Genomic DNA, 22743 nt, shown 5'->3' with positions numbered 1-22743 from the left:
ATAACACACTTCTGCACCTTTTAATGCACAATTACTGTTTATATGCTGAATTAAAGATATTGGTGGGGAAAAAAAACAATGTGCAAAAAGGTATAACACATTTATATTTAATGTTTTGTTTTTTCCCCAAAAATGTTCCAAGACACAGTAATTGTAATTAAAATGTGCAAAAAATTCCACATTTAAGTATGTTGTCTGTTCTCTTAGAAAATCAACACACTATTCGATTGAGGCAGTTCAAACTTCTTTATAGCTTTATATAGTTTTAAAGCTAGTTCGCGATCTTGGTGATGATGCATGATTTAAAGGTCCTGTGCACAGTTTATGAAAATACAGCCAATTTACTGTGTAGGATTGTTCAGAAAATAAGCACACTGACCCCCAGCAAACTACCTTCCCATTTGTTTATTGGTAAAATTACAAGTACAAGATTTTTTGTCGTTTTTTGTTGTGTCCCCCATCTAATGAATCCCACAAAACTGTTTGTCCAGACCCTGTTAAACTCAGCCTGGGCAGTTGTTCTCCTTTGTTGTGCTAATTCACAAGAGAAAATGCTGGTCAAAAAAAATGTTTTATGAAAAAAAAAAAAAAAAAAAAAAAAAATTTAAAGAGAGAGAAAAAATAAAAATAAAGTCACAGAGGACAACAGACAGCCAGTGCACTCAGAGAGACCTTCATTACAAAAATCATTTCACAGAAGAAGAAAAAAAAATTATCTTCACAAACAGAAAGAAGAAAAGACGACTGATCCGTTTTTGGGAAGGTACTGTATTGATAATGGCTAGTGATTGGGTATACTTTCGCAGAAGAAATGGAAGAAAAAATACAGAGTACAAATACAGCAACATTGTTACCTTTTCCAATACACAAATCGTGATTTGGTCAGAGGAGGCAAATCTTGTCTTGCATTATAAATGTTTTTAACGCAAGGTTTGTTGACTGAATATTTCGAAAACATCTCATTTCTTTAATGCTAAAAGACACTGGTGTTATGACGTCCATTAATGCGTTATGCATATACAGTCTGATATCTCACGTGTAAATGATCTGGGAGGAAAAAACTAGCCTATGAAATCATATTCATTATTCATTAGTTCTGGAGTAGTGGTAGTCATAATAATAATTACAATAATAACAACAATAGTAATAACCAAGAATAATACAGAATCTACAGAACTGCTGAGCATGAAGGGAAAACACAGGCCTCTCATCCGCTCTGTCGAGTTCCCCACTCCCTCATTCCTCCTGTTGGGCATAGTGGCCCAAGAACAACTGACAAGAAGTCAGAAGAGCAGAAAAAAAAAGAACTAAATAATCAAACGGTTCAAACAGTAAAGATCAGGCTGATCTCGCAGTGGATAGAGAGAACGAGGAAATAAAGTGGAAGAAAGCTTGTTTTCCCTCCTGCAGCACTTTTGATTTTCTTGCATGAATACAGACTACAACAGAACAGAACTTTACAGCTCTGCTTAAGTGCGATAGAACTGATCGTTGTTTTCCCTCCTTGTTCCCCAAAAGGCATGTCTTTTTTTTGTTTTCTTTGTTTTGGTGGGAGCGTAACTGTTTACAGCAATGCCAGTCGACTGATTCTGAAACACAGGTGTTATGGAGGAGTCTGTCTACTGGCTGGAGGGATAATTGGTCAAAATATTTACAAGTGGTTATGAATATCAATGGCCCCTTTGGTCAGTTCAGTAGTAGAATCTGCTGGGCTGCTGATGTGCATCACAGTCTAACTGACTAGATTTTCCAGTTAGGCTGTGAATAGACATAACTGTCAAACTATGAGTTGGTACTGTGTTGTGTTGATAATGTGTCTGTGTTGATCCTCGGCTGTATTTGACAGATGACTGGTTGGATGCTTAGTTCCCGCCTCCACAACACTGGCCGGATCTGCCCTGAGGTGCTGCCTCCTGCAAGTCAACTCCTCCTCTAGCTCGTCCACCAGGCCCTGTCCCACCCTGTGGCTCATTCTTCGGAAGCTTCTTAGCTAAAAACAAACAAACAAAAACATTGTTAGTATATTTAGCAAACGAATAGATACATTCAGGGTCCAAAGCTAAATTTACAGAATTTTCTTCTTACCCCAAATGTAGTAGATCAGATAAGACATGCTGGGTGTCTAAAGTTTGCTTCTTCAGTTGTGCCCTGGAGCTATGAGGCTAAAGCAGCTAACAAGTGATGGAAGTTCATACTCTACTAATTTGCACTGTACAAAACAGAATTTGAAAGGGGCTTCACATTTGTTTTTCTTTTTCTTTCAAAATGGAAAAAACGTCACCCACACTGCACTGACCTTTTTTTTCTTCTTGGGGTTTTGCACTGTGATTTTTGAATTTAGCTTCTGACAGCATAGTATCGGAATCAACAGCACTATAACTGTAAATCCTGTTTCATTTATTTGTCATTTTATTATGTGCAGTCTGAAAGCTGTCACCACCTATCACTTACTTTTAGAAAATTAACCATTATTAAGTTGCAAGCATGCTAGTAAAATCCTGAAGAAAAAAAAAAAAAAAAAAAAAAAAAACACAACAACAAAAAAAACAAAAAAAACACAACAACAAAAAAAAAAACGTTTTGTTTATGCTGTGCCAATTTTTATTGGTGAATTTGCTTCCTTTTGAAGAAGAAACGCTCATTGTGGAGCTTCTTAACCACTTCGAGTTGAACGTCTTTCAGCTCTGCACAAAAGACAGCTGTGTTTTCTCAATGAAGACAATAAGGGGAAAAAGTGTCCACAAATAACATGTGCAATGTTAAACCCTCCCAAATCATCACACTGAACCGCACTAAAATGTTAAGAATGTCTTTTCTGAAACTGTATCAAACAACAACAAAACAAACAAAAATGAACAAACATATGAACAAACCTGAGGCTTCAAGCTGCTATTGCTCTGAGCTATTTGTGGGTAATAGACTTTTGTAAGTAACAGTACGTCATGCTTTGTCACAAACCACATAAGCAAGTCTATTTAAGATCGCTTGGCCACCTCATGTGGTCTGACGCTAGTGAGGCATCTAATCTGCACAATGTTAACCAGCAGCTATAAGCTTGCATTACCTATTGACTGCATCAGCCTCGTATCTCCAGTGAATAATTAAGGAAGCGCAGTTCACACCAAGCATGTCAAGCATTGGCTGATCCACTACATTTGGGGTAAGGGGGAAAAGTAAATTAGATTTTATGGCCAAACTACAGCTTTAAGCCTTCACTTTGCTTCATGATGGCCAATGCTTACCGATGGCCATGAAGATCTCGTTGACATTCATGGCAGTCTTTGCAGATGTCTCCATGAACAGCAGACTGTTGTCATCCGCGTATGCCTGCGCTTCCTGGGAAGACGTGTGTAGAAGTTATAAACACTTAAGCATGTTTGCTCCCTGATCCAGGCACTTTCCTGCTTGCCATTCTGTTTCTCTGAACAACAAACATGCACACATACCTGGAAGTCAACAGCTCTCTTGTTAGCAAGGTCAGCCTTGTTTCCAGCCAGTGCAATGACAATGTTGGGGCTGGCCTGTCTCTGTAGCTCCTTTACCCAGTTCTTTGCTCGAGTGAAAGTGTCCTGGAATTAAACGATTCAAACAAACATGGTTAAATAATAATTCAACTATATTTATATAGCATCTTTCAAATGGTAAAATTTGCCTCAAAGTGGAAGAGACACTGAAAATGAGACTTAACAGATATTAAGAGAAATAAAAAAAATAATGAACAAACACCAACTGACCAAATTCTCAATACTTATACTACTTCTTGGAATCAAAGCTTACAGTAATACAAAAACAACGTTGCACAAACAGTATTGGGCAAAGTTCAGAGACCTTTATTTTTGGATATCCATTCAAAACTTCCATTATGTACAATTTTATACGATAATCCACTTTCATATGGAAGGGGAATGTGTAGCTGTCAAAAAGCTTTTGTAAGAAAAGGAAACAAACAAAACAGAAAATTTTCAAATGGACTGTCCACCTCAGATTCCAGAGAATGAGTTTGGGATTACTTGGATTGTGAGAAGCAGAAAATGTAACCAACTTCTAAGCCCGAACTTTGGAGGTGTGGAAAAAGATCAAAAACATTCTAATGTGCTAGTCCTATGCAACTTCATATGACTAAGAAAGATGTATAACAATAGGAATGAAATTATTATTAATAAATGAACATCTTGAATGCTTTGTATTCAAAGTGGTGATCATACCTGTAGTAAAAAAGTACCTGTAAAAGATAGTCATGCATACAATTATTATCTGTGAATCTACAATATTAAAATGTGGTGGTTGGTATAGCATAGGGGGTAACATCTCTGCCTTCCATGCTGTAGGCTGGGGTTCAATCCCAAACCATACACTATACCAATAAGTGTCCTTGGTCAAGACTCTACCTTCACCTACCTGTGTAAAAATGATCAAATTCTAAGTTGCTCTGGATAAGAGCGTCTGCCAAATGCTGTAAATGTCAAATTTTCCTGATCATAGTGGAACAAAATGTAAGTGATCAAACTGAACTGGTTTATCAGCTGTTGTTCCAATGACACTGCTCTAACCCAACTACTGCAAGCCAGCAGGAAATGGAAGTGTTTAGGATTGCTCCTGTTCTCTGAGCAAAGGTCTTTCTTTACCACAGTGAATAATCAACCTAAGGAGTCAGTCAGCTGAAGGCTTACTATGCACACTATTCTGCTGAACACAAGTTTCCACATCAAGAGTTTACAGAATCTGTTAGTCTGTGTGTGTCTTAAGGCTATTAGGCCGCTTATAAAGGAACTTCAAGGCTGATCACCTGACTAGCATTGTGCCACTAGAAAATCATTGTTCCTACATCTGACAAGTATGCGTGTACAACCTTAAAATGATTGACTCTCGACTGGATGTACTGAGAGTGAAGTGTGCGCTTTGGAAGAATAAATTAAATAATATCTCACATTTCCCATTATAAAAAAGGTTTTGATATCATTAGTACTTAATTCTATTATGCAAACTCTAGCTCACATTTTTCTACAGCAGAATGTCATTTTGATAATGCATCAAGTTCAATGTGTCAGCAAGCACGACAGATTTACAATCAGGCCTTAAATACTCATGAACAAACATACCAGGTAGGGACAGCTCAGAAATGCTGGAATATTCCAACAATTGTTGGATTGAAATGAATGAATGAGTGAATCAGCACTAATAAAAACATCAAAACAGATATATTATGTTGCACCATTTGTTGAAATGTGAAACATATTTTGGGCTTTGAAATGATATCAGATATAATTGAAATAATAGTAGATAAACAGCGGAAGAAAAAGCATCGGCCATGTAAAACTATTTCACAGTTCCTACAAGGAACAATAGACAAACTACTTATAGTTTCTGTTCACCCCAAATACCAAAAGAGTGTGCGAGACTCAAAAACTTCTCTACTGCAGGTTTGAAACAAAAGGCAAATCTCCACTGACATGCTGCTGCAATATACAGCCTCAGTTTTTTTTAATGAATTAATAAGTGACAGTGGCAAAGTGCAAGATATAAACCATAATGAAATTCCTTGCCTTGAATGTCCAACTATTCTCTAGTGTAAAGGATGGTGGATTTCATGGCACGTGTTTCATAACCTGCATACTGTAATAATTTTAGTAAGTTTATTTTATATAAAAGTTTTGTCCTATAGAAAGCAGATTCAATAACTGTATTTCCCTTATTATATTGCAGTTGTATGTTTAGCATGTTTATTCCAAAGCATTAAAAATAATAATAAATTTAAACAAATAAAACTGGATTTAAGCTTTTTGGCTTGGTATGCCTTGAACTTTGATTTCCAACAAGAATTTTTATTTTGGTGCATCACTTAAGTTGTTTATTGTAAATTCTAAGTTGTTTGTCTAAACTAAAATTTTCACTCAATATATCTGAATTGAACAAAAACTTTAAACTGCTTGTTGCCACATTAATTCTTTGTTACTACATAATTCATAGAACAAACTTAAAAAAAAAAAACAAAAAAAAAAACCTGCGAACCAAAACCAACAACAACAAAAAAAAAATCTTGAAATTTTTATTTTGTCATTTTATTATAGTAACCAGGTTTTGGAATAAAAACAAAAACACCCAGACCTGTAATGCATGTAAAATGTAAATTTAAGATATCTAAGTATAACAATACACTCAGTCTGCGATTCGACTCACTTCTTGGTACTGGGTTAATAACTGTTACAAAAACTTACTAACAACACTAGAGCTGGGAGGAGCGCTGGAGTAAGCTGCTGATTGGTCATGCTTGCAAACTTAGCATTTGAACAATGCTACTGTATTAGATAACATAAATAACACAATGTCCATTCTAAACATTTGCTGAATAGAGTTCAGTCACTACTTTAGGTGCGTGTGTGTTTTCCTGTTCTTGTGTACACATGATGATGTAGTGGATGTGCGTGTGTGTGTATTTTATGCTCTTACTGTGTTAGTAATGTCATAGACTACGATTGCAGCCTGGGCTCCTCTGTAGTACATTGGGGCCAGGCTGTGGTATCGCTCCTGTCCGGCTGTGTCCCAGATCTCAAACTTTACTGTCGTATCATCCAAACAGACTGTCTGTGTGAGGAATGCAGCTGCAGAAAGACAGAAAAAAAGAGGACAAAAGGAGAGCAAGAGAGAGAGAGAGAGAATGGAAAAAAAGAGAAGTTAGAGATAAGAGATAATGGTCAATATATGCTGCTTAATTTACAAAACAGCATTCATGATAGTTTTAAATTCACTCTCAGATATTGGGATGAATGTAATAAAGAAAATGTTGCCAGCAAACTGGGCCATTCAATTTTATAGTGACAGTCAGGCACAATTATGAACTAGTCTTTATTATTGAATGAATAAACACATTTAAACTTTGACATACTTAAAGTACAGAGATGGCCAGAAACAAGTTCCATTTGCTCTGTTCCATGCACTTTCACTTCTGGTAATGTACATTTTACTCAGTTTAATTCTGGTCCTTAACATTTAAACACAATTTTTTTGTGTTTAACTACATTTGTGAGAGCAACTGTACTACTTTACTGTCACATTTGTGAATTTTCACCTTTATTTTACACCAAGACTTTGTCAAAAACAGAAGAATAGATCCTCTTCCTATGCTGATAGATGCTTGATATACTAAGATGTTCTACTGTAGCTCTATAAATTACTCAGATCTTAAACAGTTTTTGACCTGCTACATTTGTACTTCTACTCAAGCTGTTTTATTGGAAATCTAATTTTAGGGCTGAAACAATTATTCAATGTAATCAATAACATCAAAAATATTAAGTCAACAAATATTTACACCATTCATTTTTTGCTTACATGTTTTTATTTTGAACCCACCTTAAGTGAGTTAACGCCTAACCTTATGAGCAAACCGTTAGTGTCATACCTATGTGAGCAGATAACAAAAGAAAAAGATCACTCATGGCTGAAAGTTAAAAAAAAAATAAAAAAAAATTAGGGTCCAGGAGTATTCTCTTAAAAGAAAGGATGAAGTAGCCACTCACAACATTTGTAAGTCTGACTTTGCTTTTTACAAATGTTACCTGGGATAACCAAAGTAGCAGAATATTCAGTAAATATTAGCTTTCCCTCCATGCCAGTGTTCTGACAAACTGAACTACACCCCGAGGATGTCCAGTTCACACTTTAAGTGATTTGTCAGAATGAGACATCTTAGTTTTTGTATTTTTAGTTTAGTATTCAGCAACTTCTTCACAAATGTACAAACTACTGTACATTAGGCAGCTCGTCCTTTCACTGCATTACATACATTAGTTAGCTAGCTACAAAAAAAAATGCTTGTCTTAAAGTAGCTAAACAATGCTGCAGCCTAAAGAGCTACAATGTTAATCTACATATTCATTATTGAAAACACAGCATTTAGTGCTTGGTAAACAACACCTCAGGTTGTCAGAACATTGCCAAACATTTTTTCCATTAAAGCTCTTCAGATTGAGGCCAATTAATGAGCTGACTTATTAGTTGATTAATTCACAAGAATTTTTTTAGCCCTAGATACTATTACTTTTATTCAATTGCACCAAATATTGTTGTCCAGCGAGTTATCAGTTGGTATCCTCCACCTGTTTCGTCAAATTGCAGCGTTTTTGCACACCCCATGTTTGCAGTACAAGGCTGTAAAAATACCCAGATGACTTGCAATACATGTACGTGTACATTCTCTGCTTGTGTAAATCAATTTGCTTGAGACAAGGCCCCGTAATATATAATAGTATTTTTTTAAAATAATAAAACAGAAGTATACAGCATTTTTTTTTTTGTTGAAGATCATTATTTTTCCCTACACTGTTTGACAGGTAGGGCTTAACCTCACCAGACTACAGTCATACTGGTTGTGACTAGGAAGGTGATGCAATGATAGAGGAGCTGTAAAAAAATAAATACTGTCAAAGGGAGAAGGAGAAAAGCCTGGAGCAAAAAGTGTTAAGATGGGCAAGTGAGTTTTCAATCCAATTGAAGGTACGAGTCCTGAGTCAGCAGGTCAGCTCACATGACCACACCACAACACACACACACACACACACACACACACACACACACACACACACACACACACACACACACACACACACACTTAACCACAGCAGTGAGCCCTGCAACCTCTGACCCACCTGCTGAGAGGAATGAAATATTAAGGGGAAAAAGAAAAAAGGTTTACTGGAAGAAAAAAGTGCTGACTCTTTCTGCACTCCTAGGCTGATGTAAGCATGTGGTATCCTGTCCACGAATTTTCTCTCACTCCATCTCTGCTCTCTTCCATTGTAAGTAAAATAAGCTGACTGGACATAAACTGATCAGAGGCGAACAACTCCACCTTTGTCAAATTACCACAGCATCAAGAGTGGCAAGTTTGGAGGATCTATTTGAACAGATCACATTAATATTAAAAGGTGGTAAGAATATTTAATAAAAAAAATAAAACAAAACTCCAAAAGACAGTTTACTCTGGAGACACTAGCATGCATGCACACAAATCCAGGAAATCCCATTGTCAGCCTGCTTCCTCTTCTCTCAGCCGAGCCTGAGTAACTGCTTCCTGTCAGCTCTCTCACAGGGAAAACGTCAGCTCATTTTCTAATGACATCACATAGGAGTAAATCACTTACAAAACTGTGGGCGTCAAAGCTGCACCTCCTCACGAAGCCGAAACTTGTTTAGATCCCATTTTGCTGAATGGGCACACATCATCTAGGGATGCACCAGTATCAGAATTGTGGGCCAATGCCAATGCCTAAATATCATATAATGCAGGAATTGGGACCTACAACTGGATTGGTATTATGCAGAAAAACTGATGATTTCTGTAGGAATTATAGATTAGGGGTGTGCATGGGGTACTTCATTACTTGTTCAACCATTCAAGATACCAGGATTCAAATACTGAAATCACTTATCAGTTACATTACATTACATTACACTAATCAGTTACAAATACTCATTCTGTCTCAGCAAAGGAAGACAGAGAAAACCGAGACTAGCAATTCAGTAAAATGCCACTTATATTTTAAAAGTCAAGCAAAAATGTTACAATTCTGCACATATACATGAGTAAGTATTACACATTGCTACTCTGAAACATGCCAAGTGTACTGCTAACCAGACTAACTACTTTAACTGATTAGCTACATCCAGAAACAGAGGAAATATATTTTTAAAAAACTAACATTTTGTCCACAAATGATAGTAACCATCAGCATCCAGTTTTGCACTACGTAGCTGTAGGTTTAGTTTAAAACTGAACAGAAAGTCTCCGTTATTTATCTAGTTTTAGTACATAAATAAAACATGTTTCTAAATGTATTCCACTGCTTGCAGCTAACTTTTTGCACTGTTTTTAACACCAGTGCCATCACATAAAAATAAGCAGTCATGCAGTCCTTTCAGCCACTTTGTTTCTTCCCTGTGGTTATATCAGTTTATTACTCCTGCAGATCTTGAATATTCAAATGACTCAGAATGCACATCCCTATTACAGATGCAGTGAACAAAACAGACATTATGGAACAGTAGCCGAATGTTGCCTTCTGGAGTAAATACATCATCAATTTTTTTAAAATATCAAATCTAAACATCTTGTCAATTTTTTAAATACTATTTGATATCATCATAGATTTCTATACAATTGCTGTCAGTTCCATTTTTTTTTTCTTTACACCTTTTACAAAATGCCTGCTGCCCTTATATATATTTATATATATAAAAATAAACAAACTTATTTCACTTTTTCCAGGAGGGAGGTAACTAGAACTAGTTAGTACAAACAGTTCAAAACAACATATAAGATAAGATAATATACTAGTGAGGTTGAAGTTCTTAGCCCAAACAGTGAACAAGAAAAAATGAAAATATGAAGAAAAAAAAAAAAAAACCTTTAGCCACAGCCAAAATGTATAAAGTAGGCTTAATATTTCACTTTGTTTTCCCAACCAGGTTCAGAAGAAAACTCTCAAACATCAGTTCACCTATATATCCCAATATCTGTTAAAATGCACTGTGTGAACTTCCCCTATTGGACTAAATGTCATGCCACAACACACTGGCTGCCCTTAACAAACACTAAAAATGGTAACAAAAGCTGGCAGTTTACACTGCTCCCACCAGCTTTCCATTTCTGAGAAATTCGCAAAATACTCATGGTAGAGAATGTTGATCATGTGGTGCTCAAGCAGATCTCTGTATAATCTCTATACAGACTGAAACCATCAGCCTCCTGTGGCTAACTGTATATACACTATAGCCCCTTTCACATATTGCTGCTATCAGAAGAAAACCTTGTATTTCCATTTTTGTCATTTTTCAGTTTTTGACATAATTTCAAAGGACATGTTGCCCTTTACATTGAGTGTAAATGACATGACGAAAGGTGCAAAAGAAACAGCCCAAAATGACTTGGAAAGATGTCTGGTTCCATTGACTTGCATTAAAACTACAGTATGTTTTTTCTTTCTCCTGTAAAGCTCCAATTTTGGAGATACAAGGTTTTCTTCTAACAGCGATATGGACCTTTGCAGGAATTCAGCTGTAATATACAGTACATTACATTACACACTATTCTTGTTGCTGCCACTTTCATACTACTATAAAATATTCATGTGATTGTCAGGTGACGAAACCAGTGGTGAAGAAACCAGAATTTCTGTCTCTGATCTGGATAAGGCCTCAGATATAGGACATAAAGCAAGAGGGAGTGCAGCCACACAGCAATTCCTTGCACTTTATTTTAGCAAAATAACATGCTCCCTAAATCCACGTTTAAATGTGATATTTTCCCTTGTGCGCATGTAGGTCCACACAATATATTATGCCTTAATCACTACTGTGACATTGGCTCTTAAATAAAAGAAAAAAAAAATGCATGTTGCAATTTTCAATGCATAAAACAAGGTGCTTGCAACTGTAATACAAGTAGCTATGAGTAGTTCATTACTTCGTTGATTTACACAACAGTGAATGATGCTTTTGTCATTTTGTATTTTTTTTATATTTGCTTCAAGTAGAGGTTCAGTTTCTGTTCACAAAAAATTGCAGTAGGTCCAGTTAGAGATATGCTACTTTAAATGCAATTTAAAACTTCTTGTATCATCATTGTGCTATTCAGCATTTCTACTGAACATGTTACATGCAGCCGGCAATGTAAATAGTTTTAGTTGAACTAATTCAGGCATATTTCAATTTTAGTCTTTAGGGGTTCACCAGCATGTTTTTATATTGCAATAATTTCACAATTGCAATACGTAGCAAATATTATCACATGTATATGAACAAAATGTATTGTGTACACAATGTGTAATACAACTGCAATATCAAATTAACCATACTACTGAACTGTAGTGCAAGTTTCTTCTATTAAACATCAGTTATAATTACAGTACAGTTATAGCTACTGTGATTATTTGCACCTTGTGAAGAGCTGGGTAAATCTGCCTCCTTTTTTGTTTTTCAAAATTCATTATGTTTATTGTTAAAACCTAAATATCACAATGTGATATTTCCCCACCCAATATTCAGTCTTAAAGCCTGGGCAACATCAATAATTCAATTAATAATGACTGAGTATTTTCTCTACATACACGCACGCACACACACACACACACACACACACACACACACACACACACACAAGCCTCACCTCCGATGGTACTCTCCTGGTACTCATGGAACTGGCCCTTAACAAAGCGTAGGACCAGGCTGGATTTGCCCACAGCTGACTCCCCTAGTAAGACCAATTTAAACTGGCAGATTTTGTTTCCGGCGGTGGCGGCGCCATTGGTTCGCGCCGGTCCTCCTCGCCCCGCCATCCCGACAGGCCGACCAGAAGAGAAGAGGTCTGGCTGAGCTACACCTGCTGCAGGAGTGGGTCACAGGACGGAGAGCACTGGAGCTCAGCACAGAAGAGGACCAGGAAGATGAGGGAGGCTGATAAATGGAAAGGATAACACCAGGAACTGGAGAAGCCAGACAGCTGATGAAGGGATGGCTGTTGCTAGAGGAGCAAAACAATAAATAGATGAAGAAAAAAGAAAAGTTAGTCTCAACAGAACACTTAAAAGCAGAAAATATTCTTAAACTCAAATGAAGAATATGCTGCAAAAATGTTAGCACGCTGGACATCAATTTAGCCTCAAATGAATGCAGACATGACTGACCAACGATCCTCACAGAAGGGCTACAACTAATTATTTCTGATGATTAAATTAATGATTACTTTGATTATAATGATTACAGTCAACCATTTTCTATAATAAACCTATTAGCCATTGTTCAATAAATCGTGTGTCAAAATAACCTGTTTTGGTCCAACACCATATCATTCCTTTGCCTGTGCAACAAGCAATTTCTTGGTGCACCTAAACAAAAGCTGTTATATATTATCCTGTTAGCATTTCGCTAGCTAGATTATTTTGCTTGTATTATTTATTGCACTGAGGACACAAAAAGGTAGAGGGATTTAAGTGGGTTTCAGAGGAGACAGGCCCTTGTTAGCAGCAGATTTCACCACAATCCAGCAAGAAAGTTGAAGAAGTTGTCCCGAGACATGCATTCTTTTTACGAAATCACCTCTTGCCCCTTGAGTCTACCCCCCCACCTGCTACATTTTCATGTTTTCCCTGCTCAAACACATCGGAGTCATCTATTCAGCTAATTAACAAGTCCTTCCTGAATTGAACTGGGTTTGTCAGTCCAAGGAAAACACCAAAATGTGTCATTTGCTTTCAAAGTAAACATTTAAAGCAAAGCTTAAAGCATCTAGTTTCATTTATTATAAATATGGGATTCCAATCACTTTAGTTGTTGACTAACCTCATTGTACTGATCGGTGACCCTATTCTTCATGAACTCAGCAGTACGATAGGCTGGCAAATAAGGTCTTGGTTTGAGCTGTAATTGTGAGGTGGTGTATTTCTGAAGTGGCAGTCTGTTCGTTATTGGAATGACACACAGCCCTAAATTGAGGTGTTTAGACAGATCACATAAGTGGGCAGAAAGCTGTGTAACTCATCGTTTAACACTGTTTACCTTCTCAGCAATGAGCAAATAGAACCGGGTGACAAAACACCCTTGGGAACAAAATCGTGATGCAGCGACAGAATGGCTTTATCAGCTTGTTTTTCTGGGGTCTTTGAAGCCAAATCCAGAGTTTAGTGGTTAATTAGACAGCAGGTCACAGCATTTGTTGCACGCCTTAACCATTATCCCAAGAGAGGAAAATAAAAGTTTTGCAGAAAATGTACTCACTCTGCTAAAACATAGTTGCACTAGTGAAGTACATAAACAATGTGCTGAAAAATCATTAATTTAGGAAAGGATTAGAAAAGCTTCATCCCAATAAAAAATTATTTTTATTAAAATAATATGCCTCAATATTACACATAGTTACATTGACTGAAGTAAAGTGGATTTAAGTGGCCACTGCTGAAAAACATGTTGAGCCATTATTTCAGCGCAAATGGCTTGAACAATGGTCAGGCACATGATGACCCTGAGCTGAGTGTTCTTTCTGCTACAACAGACCCGGTAATGTGGCAATGGCAGCAAATAGAGAAAAGAATGGAGGCTGGATTCACCCTGGCTGCAGTGTAACATCCAATATCGCTGAAGCATGGTTACAGAGTTCAATAGGGCCACATTACGGAAACAGTGGGGCAATTCTGTAATGACTTCAAAACGCAGCCACTAGCAGGACTCATAAAGGAGTCTGCAGGAAGCAAAATTAAAGTGAACATTAAGGGCATAATGATGGAAATCATTAAGCCTTGGTGAAGGAGGGAGATGCAGTTATCGCTGGCACCAGGTCCTAAAGTTGAGCCTAATCCCCAGCATGTGACAGGAGTTTAAATCTCTAACTCGATCACATGTTATTTTCCCACCAGCAACTGGCTGACGGTGCCTCAACTTATTCACCACTGATCTCTAAACCTGTTACAGCACAAAAGGTACACAGTTATCTGTTTCAGGTGACAGTATTCAAATACTGAGCACCTCTCAAACATAAGTGGGTGGAAAGTGAGTACCATGCCAAGGATACATTGTGAAGGACTTGGCAAGGAAGGTACAGTGTGCACCATATTGCTAACTTCTCTAGCTAAAGTTAGCTAGGTCCAAATAAAAATGCAACATTGTCCACTGGTGAGAAAATTTGTGTAAAAGACAATGAGTCCTCACCAGCACTCAACGTGACACTTGTAAACTCTGTTAGCTCACTAGTTCATCTGAGGGGGCACCCCTCATCTGTTTTATGCAACACGAGAACCAATCAATTTCCCTCGTCTGTTTTTGAACAATAAAACATGTCATGCAGTGTATTTCTCTGCGTGCTGATATATTTTTGTGTAACACCAGTGCTGCCACCTTAAAAGGTAAGCCTACAGCCCTAGTTTGTTTCTAACCAAAGTCTGTTTTTTATCTGCCATTGTATCTTCTTTCTTGCAGGACATATTTAATGAATTCTTATGAATATTCGACTATGAATATTAGTCAGAACACAAATCTCTAATTAAAACTTTTATTTTTGTCAAAATGTGTCTCAATAAATGTTTTAAGTGTGTCTTATTTTCATGTGCTTGCCACAATCCATCTGATGAATGCACTCCCACACTCTATGGCAACAACAACAACTGTGAAAAATAATCACAGTCAGCTTAACCAGTTGTAAACAGGTGAAAAGCTTTAAAGGGGGGGAGAAGGAAAAAAAAAAAAAAAACCTTGATTCCTATTCAACGTACCTAGCACAAAAGCTCAAATGCGTGATTATCAGATTAACTAGATTCTAAACTAGGAATGAGGAAACAGTCCACAAAAAGGTGTGTGTGTTTCTGTCAAGTTAATAAAGGAAACAGGCACTGCCTTTCATTCTAATTAGAGATGGCATTTTGGTATTAAGGCATATTACTATCGAGCTGATATTACAGAAAATGTTGGATCAGATATGAAGAGGGGGAAAAAAAGAATCAAATTCAACGTTGTAACAGATCTAGCCTAAAACAGCACTCGCATTATGCAATACAGCCATGTTGTTAGCTGTGTATTTCTTCCTGTAGGGTAGTACAGTGTTTGAGCGTAACAAAAATAAATACTGTCATGCTTTGGAACAGCAGCTTGTTTCAGCATGAGTTAAAATAAAGGTAGGCTTTACCCTACAGCAGCTAAGTTAATTCTAGCCCTTAAGAGTTCCCCTGATCTGCATCTAAGCCCAGGAAACAGTATCTGATAAAAAGTAATACACTGTTAAATATAAACACATAATATTAAATATGTGCACCACTTTTACTCTTAAAATTCTGAGTTATAATGGTACCTTTAAAAGGCTATGGTAGTGTAACGCCCCCACTGTCTCTGCTGCGTGCAATTTACTCAGTAAAATTTGCAGTATTTTCTGTACAGCTTAATCATCCCATTGGTTAGCTGAATTATGAAAACATCACTAGAAGAATAGAAAGAACTTTTTTTTAAAAATATGTTTAGGACATGAACATGGCTTTGGAAAGTCTCTGACATTCCTCCCCGCAGGAAGTGCTATTAGCATGCAAGTCACCATAAACCGGCATCAGAATCATCAGAAGCTCACGAATGCACACATTCACAATAACATCTATTAAAACAACAGGTGAAGTCAGGCAGTGGAGAACACCTATTTGAGAGTGCAAAATAATCATTTAACACATCTTAATCTCACACAACGTATCACTGCTAACCTACATTAACATAACAACAAGGAGGTTTTATTCAGACAGGCAGCTCAAATCTGATTTTGCAGCATGTCTGATTTGAGCACGACAGATCTTCTGCAGCCAGAACAGCAATCGGATTAAACCTACATTTGTAAGCGGATTTGAATCGGATTCGGATTTCTGAATATGGCAGACTGCTCAGATCAGCCTTTATGCGTTTTTATGTGTTTTTTCACTCTGGGTGTGGCAATTCACGACGGGAGAATGTGACAAAAAAGTCGGTGGTACACATTCGTATATTATAGCTGAAAATGTAGAGGCTTCTTAATGTCGCATTAAGACTTTAAGACGCATTAAGCCGCATCTTAATGTGAAAGTACTCACTCATAAAACAAACAAATCACTACATGCCTAATTCAGAAATTAATGCAAACTGCAATTTATTAAAGCACATGTACTTAAAGTGCAAACAATGAAAATTTTCAATTCTTTCTTTTCATTCTTTAAATTTAACACCTACCACAGCACAAAAAATACGAGTAAGTAAAAGTGTAACCTTGCCCACATGTGAACGGCAAACATGGGCAGGTGTGAACAGGCTGTTGGGATTTCATTAATAACAGCTTTAAGAAAGTTCTGACTAAAAATGTAACGAGACAGGATATGATAATCCTGCCTGCTGAGTGTGAGATTTACTTTCAGTTTATGAGAAAGGAAGAGTGACCTCACCAAGCACAAAAAATAGGAAATGCTTTCACAGAAATCGACCACCCAGAACATTAGTTTCCCCTTATGAGAACTTGTTATGGACCTGCTTCTAAATTGCAGGCTTGAGAGAGAGGACTGTTAGCTTATCTATATTAGCAGAACGCTAACTAGACAATAGTGTTCTGCAATGCAAATGGTCAGATAACTACCACCACCACCTTTACACCCATACTGCTTCACATTAATCAAAACCATTAAGGGTTAGAGACCTTTTTATTCTAATTTCTCTATCCATAGGAATGTTGGCTGATGTCTCTAACCCTAACCCTAATAAATAATCACAAAACTACATCAGTTGCTGCCACCCAGAAAGAGTCACCGCCTTCTATTAGTTTTAGCTAGATTAGCCTTAAAGCTTTGATACTAAACTAAAAACTAAAAGTTTGGACATTAAATACAACTTGGTCTAACTATTATGTTGTGCGTAAGGGCTACATCTGCGCAAATCAGATTTTTGATTAAAAATGAGCATCTGATTGTAAAGAGGTGACTGAAAGAACACAGGGTGGCACACACTTTCAAAGGGCATATTAGCCAGTTAATGGTGTACAAATTAATGAGCTAGAGCTCATAAAAGTTAATTAGTAATAAGCTGTAGGCCTGGACTCTTGACAAACCCAAAGGCTAGAGCTATTTTAAATAATACTGCAGACAGTGTTGATCTAAGAGATAATGCTCTACTCGCATGATAGCAATTCAGTATCAGCAAAAATGTCAGAATATTACAACTGGTCGTAAAAATAGCATCTCTTTTAATTCTAGCTCATTAAGTCTGTTTTTACAGACTATCTTACATAAAAAGAACTCACTCTACTCACAATTGTTTATCATTCCTAAAATCACACAGTAACAGATTGACTACCACTTAGGTCTAACAGTTCAGTAGGAATGAAATTAATTATATCAGCTTATCAGTTTACTGAACTCAAAGACAGCCAGTGTGAATAACAGGATTTGAGGAACACAGTTCAGAACTGGAGGAAAACTTGCCTTAATTTCCCACTTCAGGTCATGTTGCTTCAAACTCCAGCAAAAAATAGCATCAAAAGTTCAAGCTAGTCATTTCTTTTCTAGTAAATAATATAACCACTGAGACAAAGTGATGATGGTGGTGGGGTATGTCTGTGTGTAATTGTGTGTCTGTATAAACAACAGTTAAAACCCCAAACAGGGTTTACCAAAGCAGCATAATAGCCACCCAGGACTAGCTCAGAGAAAGAAAGTTCAGTAAATGCCCTATTGCATCTAGAACTACACAATATATTGTTTGTTAAAGTCAACTCTGCTTCATAACACTGACGTAACAATGCTATTAACGTGTCTAACAGACGTCATATGCATGTCATGATTGATTTTGTCCAGTAATATAATAGCGTGATGTTACCATTAACGGTAATTGTCATCTCAATCTTACCGGTAACTGTCATTTCACAATGACCAGTAGTTGTCATGTTACATGACAATGTTTGATGTCATGACAACTCCTGTCACAAGCTAGTTTTTGCTATGTTCTTGTTAGCCAAACATATACGTTTTTCATAACAATTAACAGTAAATCAATTTTATTAAAATCAGTTTTGACAACTCATGACAGCATAGGATATGTTTATGGCAAGGACATACTTACTTGCCATATTACCCCACCTATATGACTATCAGCTCATTGATCCCTTTCTCTGCTGCTGCACTCAGCACTTTAACTTTAGACTTGTACTTTGCACATTGTAAGGTTTACAGGTATGACTGTGTGTCTGAGTGAGTGATGGTAGGAATCTATGTTTTATTTTCTTTAGTTATATTTTATATTTATCTTAATCTCTACATGTAAATGTCTGCCTGATACTGTGCATGGTGAGCTCCTGTAACCAAAATCAAATTCCTTGTATGCGTAGCATACCTGGCCAATAAAGCTTGATTCTGATTCTGACATGTCAATGTTATGTAGCAAGGTAAAGCATTAGCCTCCTCCTCTTGTTCCTCCCCAAGAATCATTGAGAGAAAACACGTTTCAATATATACTGCATTTCAACATGTACAGGAGTTTTAAAAATGAGTTATGATTTCTGATTCAGTTTGACCTTTTGTTATTATGATCTTGACTTTTTCAATACTGCTATCGCAGAGGCTGCAGTACACAAATGAGCTCTCTACCCAAAGTCTTTTACTATGTGTGGTGAGCATCCTGAACAAAAACAGTTCCTGACAACATTTTTGTGGGTGTTTATAAGAATCAATGTGTTCGTGTGTAAATATATCACATAATTGATTCTCCAATGTGTTTTAAAATAGACGTATACCAATATGTATCAATATGGACAAGATACAAGTACCTTGATTGTATCATTGAGGTCGACTGACATCACAAGCTAATATGTGATAAAAAAGATGACTTCACATGCTGCTTTCATGTGGTGGACAAATTCTCTACAATCATGTGTCAAACCACAACTCTACACATGTCAGTTGTTAAACCACCACTGCAAAGGCGAGATTAAATTCTCATAGATAAACCACAAGGCGTGTTCATGTGTTCCCGGTTAGTGTGCGTCAGAGACCAAAAGTCTACTCTGGTGCTCTACAACATGTCCTTGTGCTACGCGATGTCACATGTAAAACCTTACTGGGTATCAAAGGTTAGGAATAAGCAGCGAAATGGACTGCTATCCAAGACACCGAAGATGGGAACGAGAAGAACGTTTCACACTGATTCAACACGAAAGTGGCCACAATGCGTTCATATCAAATGAGACAAGTTGAGACAGGCGTGGGCAACAGAGAACTTGGTGAAGACCGGGGCAATGACTCAGCTAGCTGGCTAACAGTTAGCTGGCTGTTTTAGCCTCACGGTTGCTTTTGACTTGCTGTTCCACTTCTAATGCTCAGACATGCTGAACTGACACACGTACAAGATTTTGTACATCCTTGGTCTTCAACTTAACTGTGACCTGGGATCAAAAATGGAAAGTAAGGTGCAACTTTTCTATTCGTCAAACGGGACGTTTTGATGCTCAGCTGTTGTCCAACAAACGACGTACGTTAATTACTAATTCACCATTACTAAATAACCCTAAACACTCAATTCTACAGTGGCTTATTTCCATAATCGTTCTCCGTCTAAGATATCCCAGCTTAGCCAGCTAGCCGCCCCATCTTGCCCATCCCTAAAAGCCCCAAAAGCTGGGCTTTCTCTGGAGATGCAAGAACAAGCAAAGTAGCTAGCACTTACCGGTCCAACGCAATCTGTGCTCAGCATTAGTAAAACAACTTTCAAAATGAACGTGAAATGTCTCAAGCTCAGAAATACGCGTCTGCACTTACTGTCAACTTAGCAACACTGAGCCCAACTGCAACAGCACAGCGGCTAACGTCAGCTAGCTGGATTCTGCAAATCCATTTTACTTCATGATACAGAAATAACAGCCGTGAATCAAAAACAGAGACATTTTTGACATTTATACGCTTTCAATACAAAGAAGAAAAGTGAATGCGACGTGGTGGCCTGCTACTTACTGTAACGGCGTCAAAAATCTCGAAAAAGCAGAACCTGGCTTTCGAACACCAATCCCTCCCCGCTCGCTAAGCTAAGCTAGGCTAACGTTAGCTCTCTGCCCATAGAAACAAGAGCTTTTGTTCAGTTATTGGTTAGCCAACTTTAGCCAGCTAGCTAACTACGCGAGACATCAAAACTAACTCGCTTTAAGTATTCAGCTTTACCACAAGTACCCCTCAACCCCAAGGAGAAAAGAGGAGTGTAAGAAATACGCTGTCAACACGCAGCGCCGCCGTTATAAGTCTAGTTTCACCTGTTCATGCTGGATGCTTGACGCTAACGTTAGTGAGCTAGTAACGTAACAGGTTAGCATCGAGCGAGCAGGCGTTAGACTCACGTCCACCCGTCTAGAGAGCGATTTAATACCTGCGGTCGACAGAGTTAACAGCCAAGACGTCGACTAAATAAAACGTTACCTTTGTGGCTCTCTCGGAAGAACGTAAGCCGGAGTGAACTGCCTCCTGCTCGCCGCCCCAGAATCGCCGCTCTCCAGTTGACGGGCCCCGCAGGCCTTCGCTTCCGCGACTTCAGCGATCCTCCTATTTCCGAGCGGAGGGACTTTTACTGCTGACGGACTTGGAGGAGCACCAGTCACGTTAACTTCACCGGCAGCTGTAGAGCAGCTAGTTACTGCTCATCCTCAGGTACAGCAGCAAGCACTGAAATACGTGTAAAACGTCCAATTCTAACTCAGCAAAAGCTATTTTACTAGTGGGAGTGATATTATTATTTCATGCAAATATACAGTTCACACTACACTCGTAAAGATGGTTCTTTAAGGTTTATTTAGCAAAAAAAAAAGTGCTGTGCAGAACCATTTCATGCTTAAATGGTTCTCTGCACGGTCAAATGGTTCTTCAGATTGCAAACGTGTTAGACGGTTCTATATAGCACCAACAAGGGCTCTTCTTCTCTTGTGGCAAACTTGCCATCTTAACAGGAGGAGAACCCCTTTGGCACTACATAGAACAATTTTTAAAAGGGTTCTATACAAAGCCATATACAACACATTCTCCATTAGTTCTGAAGAATCTTTTCATTATGCAAAAAAAGAAACATTTAAGCATGAAATGTTCTATATAGTGCTTGTGGATCTAAACTGAACCGTTACCTTTACTAAAGAACCCGTCTTTTTAAAGAGTGCAGTAGAGTCATTTTGAAGAACCAGTTTATCAGTATGAATTAGATTTTAAGTACACTCTCAAAAAATGTTCTTCAGGGGTTCTTTAGTAAAGAAAATGGTTCTATAAAGGGCCATGACCACTCAAAGAACCTTTTGTATGATTAAAATGTTCTTTATATCATGCAAGGGTTCTTCAGATCAATGGAGAACATACTGTAGATTGGATGCAGAACCACCTACAGCACATTCTTAAGATCTCTTTCATGATGCTGAGAACTCTTTAACCATGCAAGGGGTTCTTTGAGTGGTTATGGTCCTTTATAGACCCATGTTCTTCACTAAAGAACCCTATTTAAGGCTTAGAACCATATTTTTAAGAGTGTAAATTGAACTGATTTCTGACAGGTGAATGCTGCATTATTTTTAGGGTTTTTTTAGTATAATAAGTGCTACTTTTATATGTGTGATGTAATATAAAGGCATGAAAAATTAAAACACATTGTGCAAAGAACCAGTCAGCAAGAGGAACCTTTACCCCTGAGTTTAGCTGTTAGGACCTTATACTTTGAAATTACAAAACCACTTTCAACTACTATAATCTACCAAAATAAAGAGTTTCATTCCAAAACACTGAATATCCATTCAGAACACTTTTGCATTAATATGTTGTACAGAATAACAACTGATGTATAAAGAAAACACATTTATATTTATCTAATAAAAATATATTAACTAGAATTTAGAATTTAGCACTAAACCCACTCCCAACAACGTATATCATGAATTAAGGGACATTTTTGAAGGTCTGTGATGCATTTTGGAACAAAACCTTCGTATTATGACATGATTTTAAATGATCTTGCTGTCCTCTCTTAAAATAAGAGATGAAATACATTCTCTGCAACATTTTTAGTGTTAATTTAGATAAAGTTCAGTCTCAGAGGTTGGTTGCATTTTCTGCTTCACACGATGCAAGTAATCTTAAATTCAGTGATGTCTGGGACTCTGGGGTGGTCAGATTCTTTGTTATAAATGTATGTCTCCATTTCTCAGTAAGAACATCTTGACAGCTACATGTCTTTTCAGACCCATAGCGCTGA

At 37.4% G+C, this 22743-nt stretch overlaps 1 protein-coding gene across 2 annotated transcripts; it reads right to left on the bottom strand.

Annotated features, from left to right (window-relative positions):
- Positions 1-390: 390 nt before the first annotated feature.
- rab5c (RAB5C, member RAS oncogene family) lies at positions 391-21085 on the bottom strand. 2 transcript variants are annotated; one of them, XM_017721229.2, is made up of 6 exons: positions 20937-21085; positions 12164-12517; positions 6448-6599; positions 3447-3569; positions 3243-3336; positions 391-1990 (listed from the first exon to the last, which is right to left on the bottom strand). In XM_017721229.2, the coding sequence occupies exons 2-6, from the start codon at positions 12330-12332 to the stop codon at positions 1863-1865; spliced, it is 666 nt and encodes a 221-aa protein (XP_017576718.1). In that variant the 5' UTR covers positions 12333-12517; positions 20937-21085; the 3' UTR covers positions 391-1862. The 2 variants fall into 2 exon arrangements, with proteins under 2 accessions (XP_017576718.1, XP_037400737.1); XM_037544840.1 differs by lacking the exon at positions 20937-21085 and adding an exon at positions 20197-20217.
- Between the last annotated feature and the right edge of the window lie 1658 nt (positions 21086-22743).

Source organism: Pygocentrus nattereri, chromosome 14, assembly GCF_015220715.1.
Source record: "Pygocentrus nattereri isolate fPygNat1 chromosome 14, fPygNat1.pri, whole genome shotgun sequence".
Lineage (NCBI taxonomy): Eukaryota > Metazoa > Chordata > Actinopteri > Characiformes > Serrasalmidae > Pygocentrus > Pygocentrus nattereri.
This window is presented reverse-complemented; position numbering and strand designations above follow the sequence as displayed.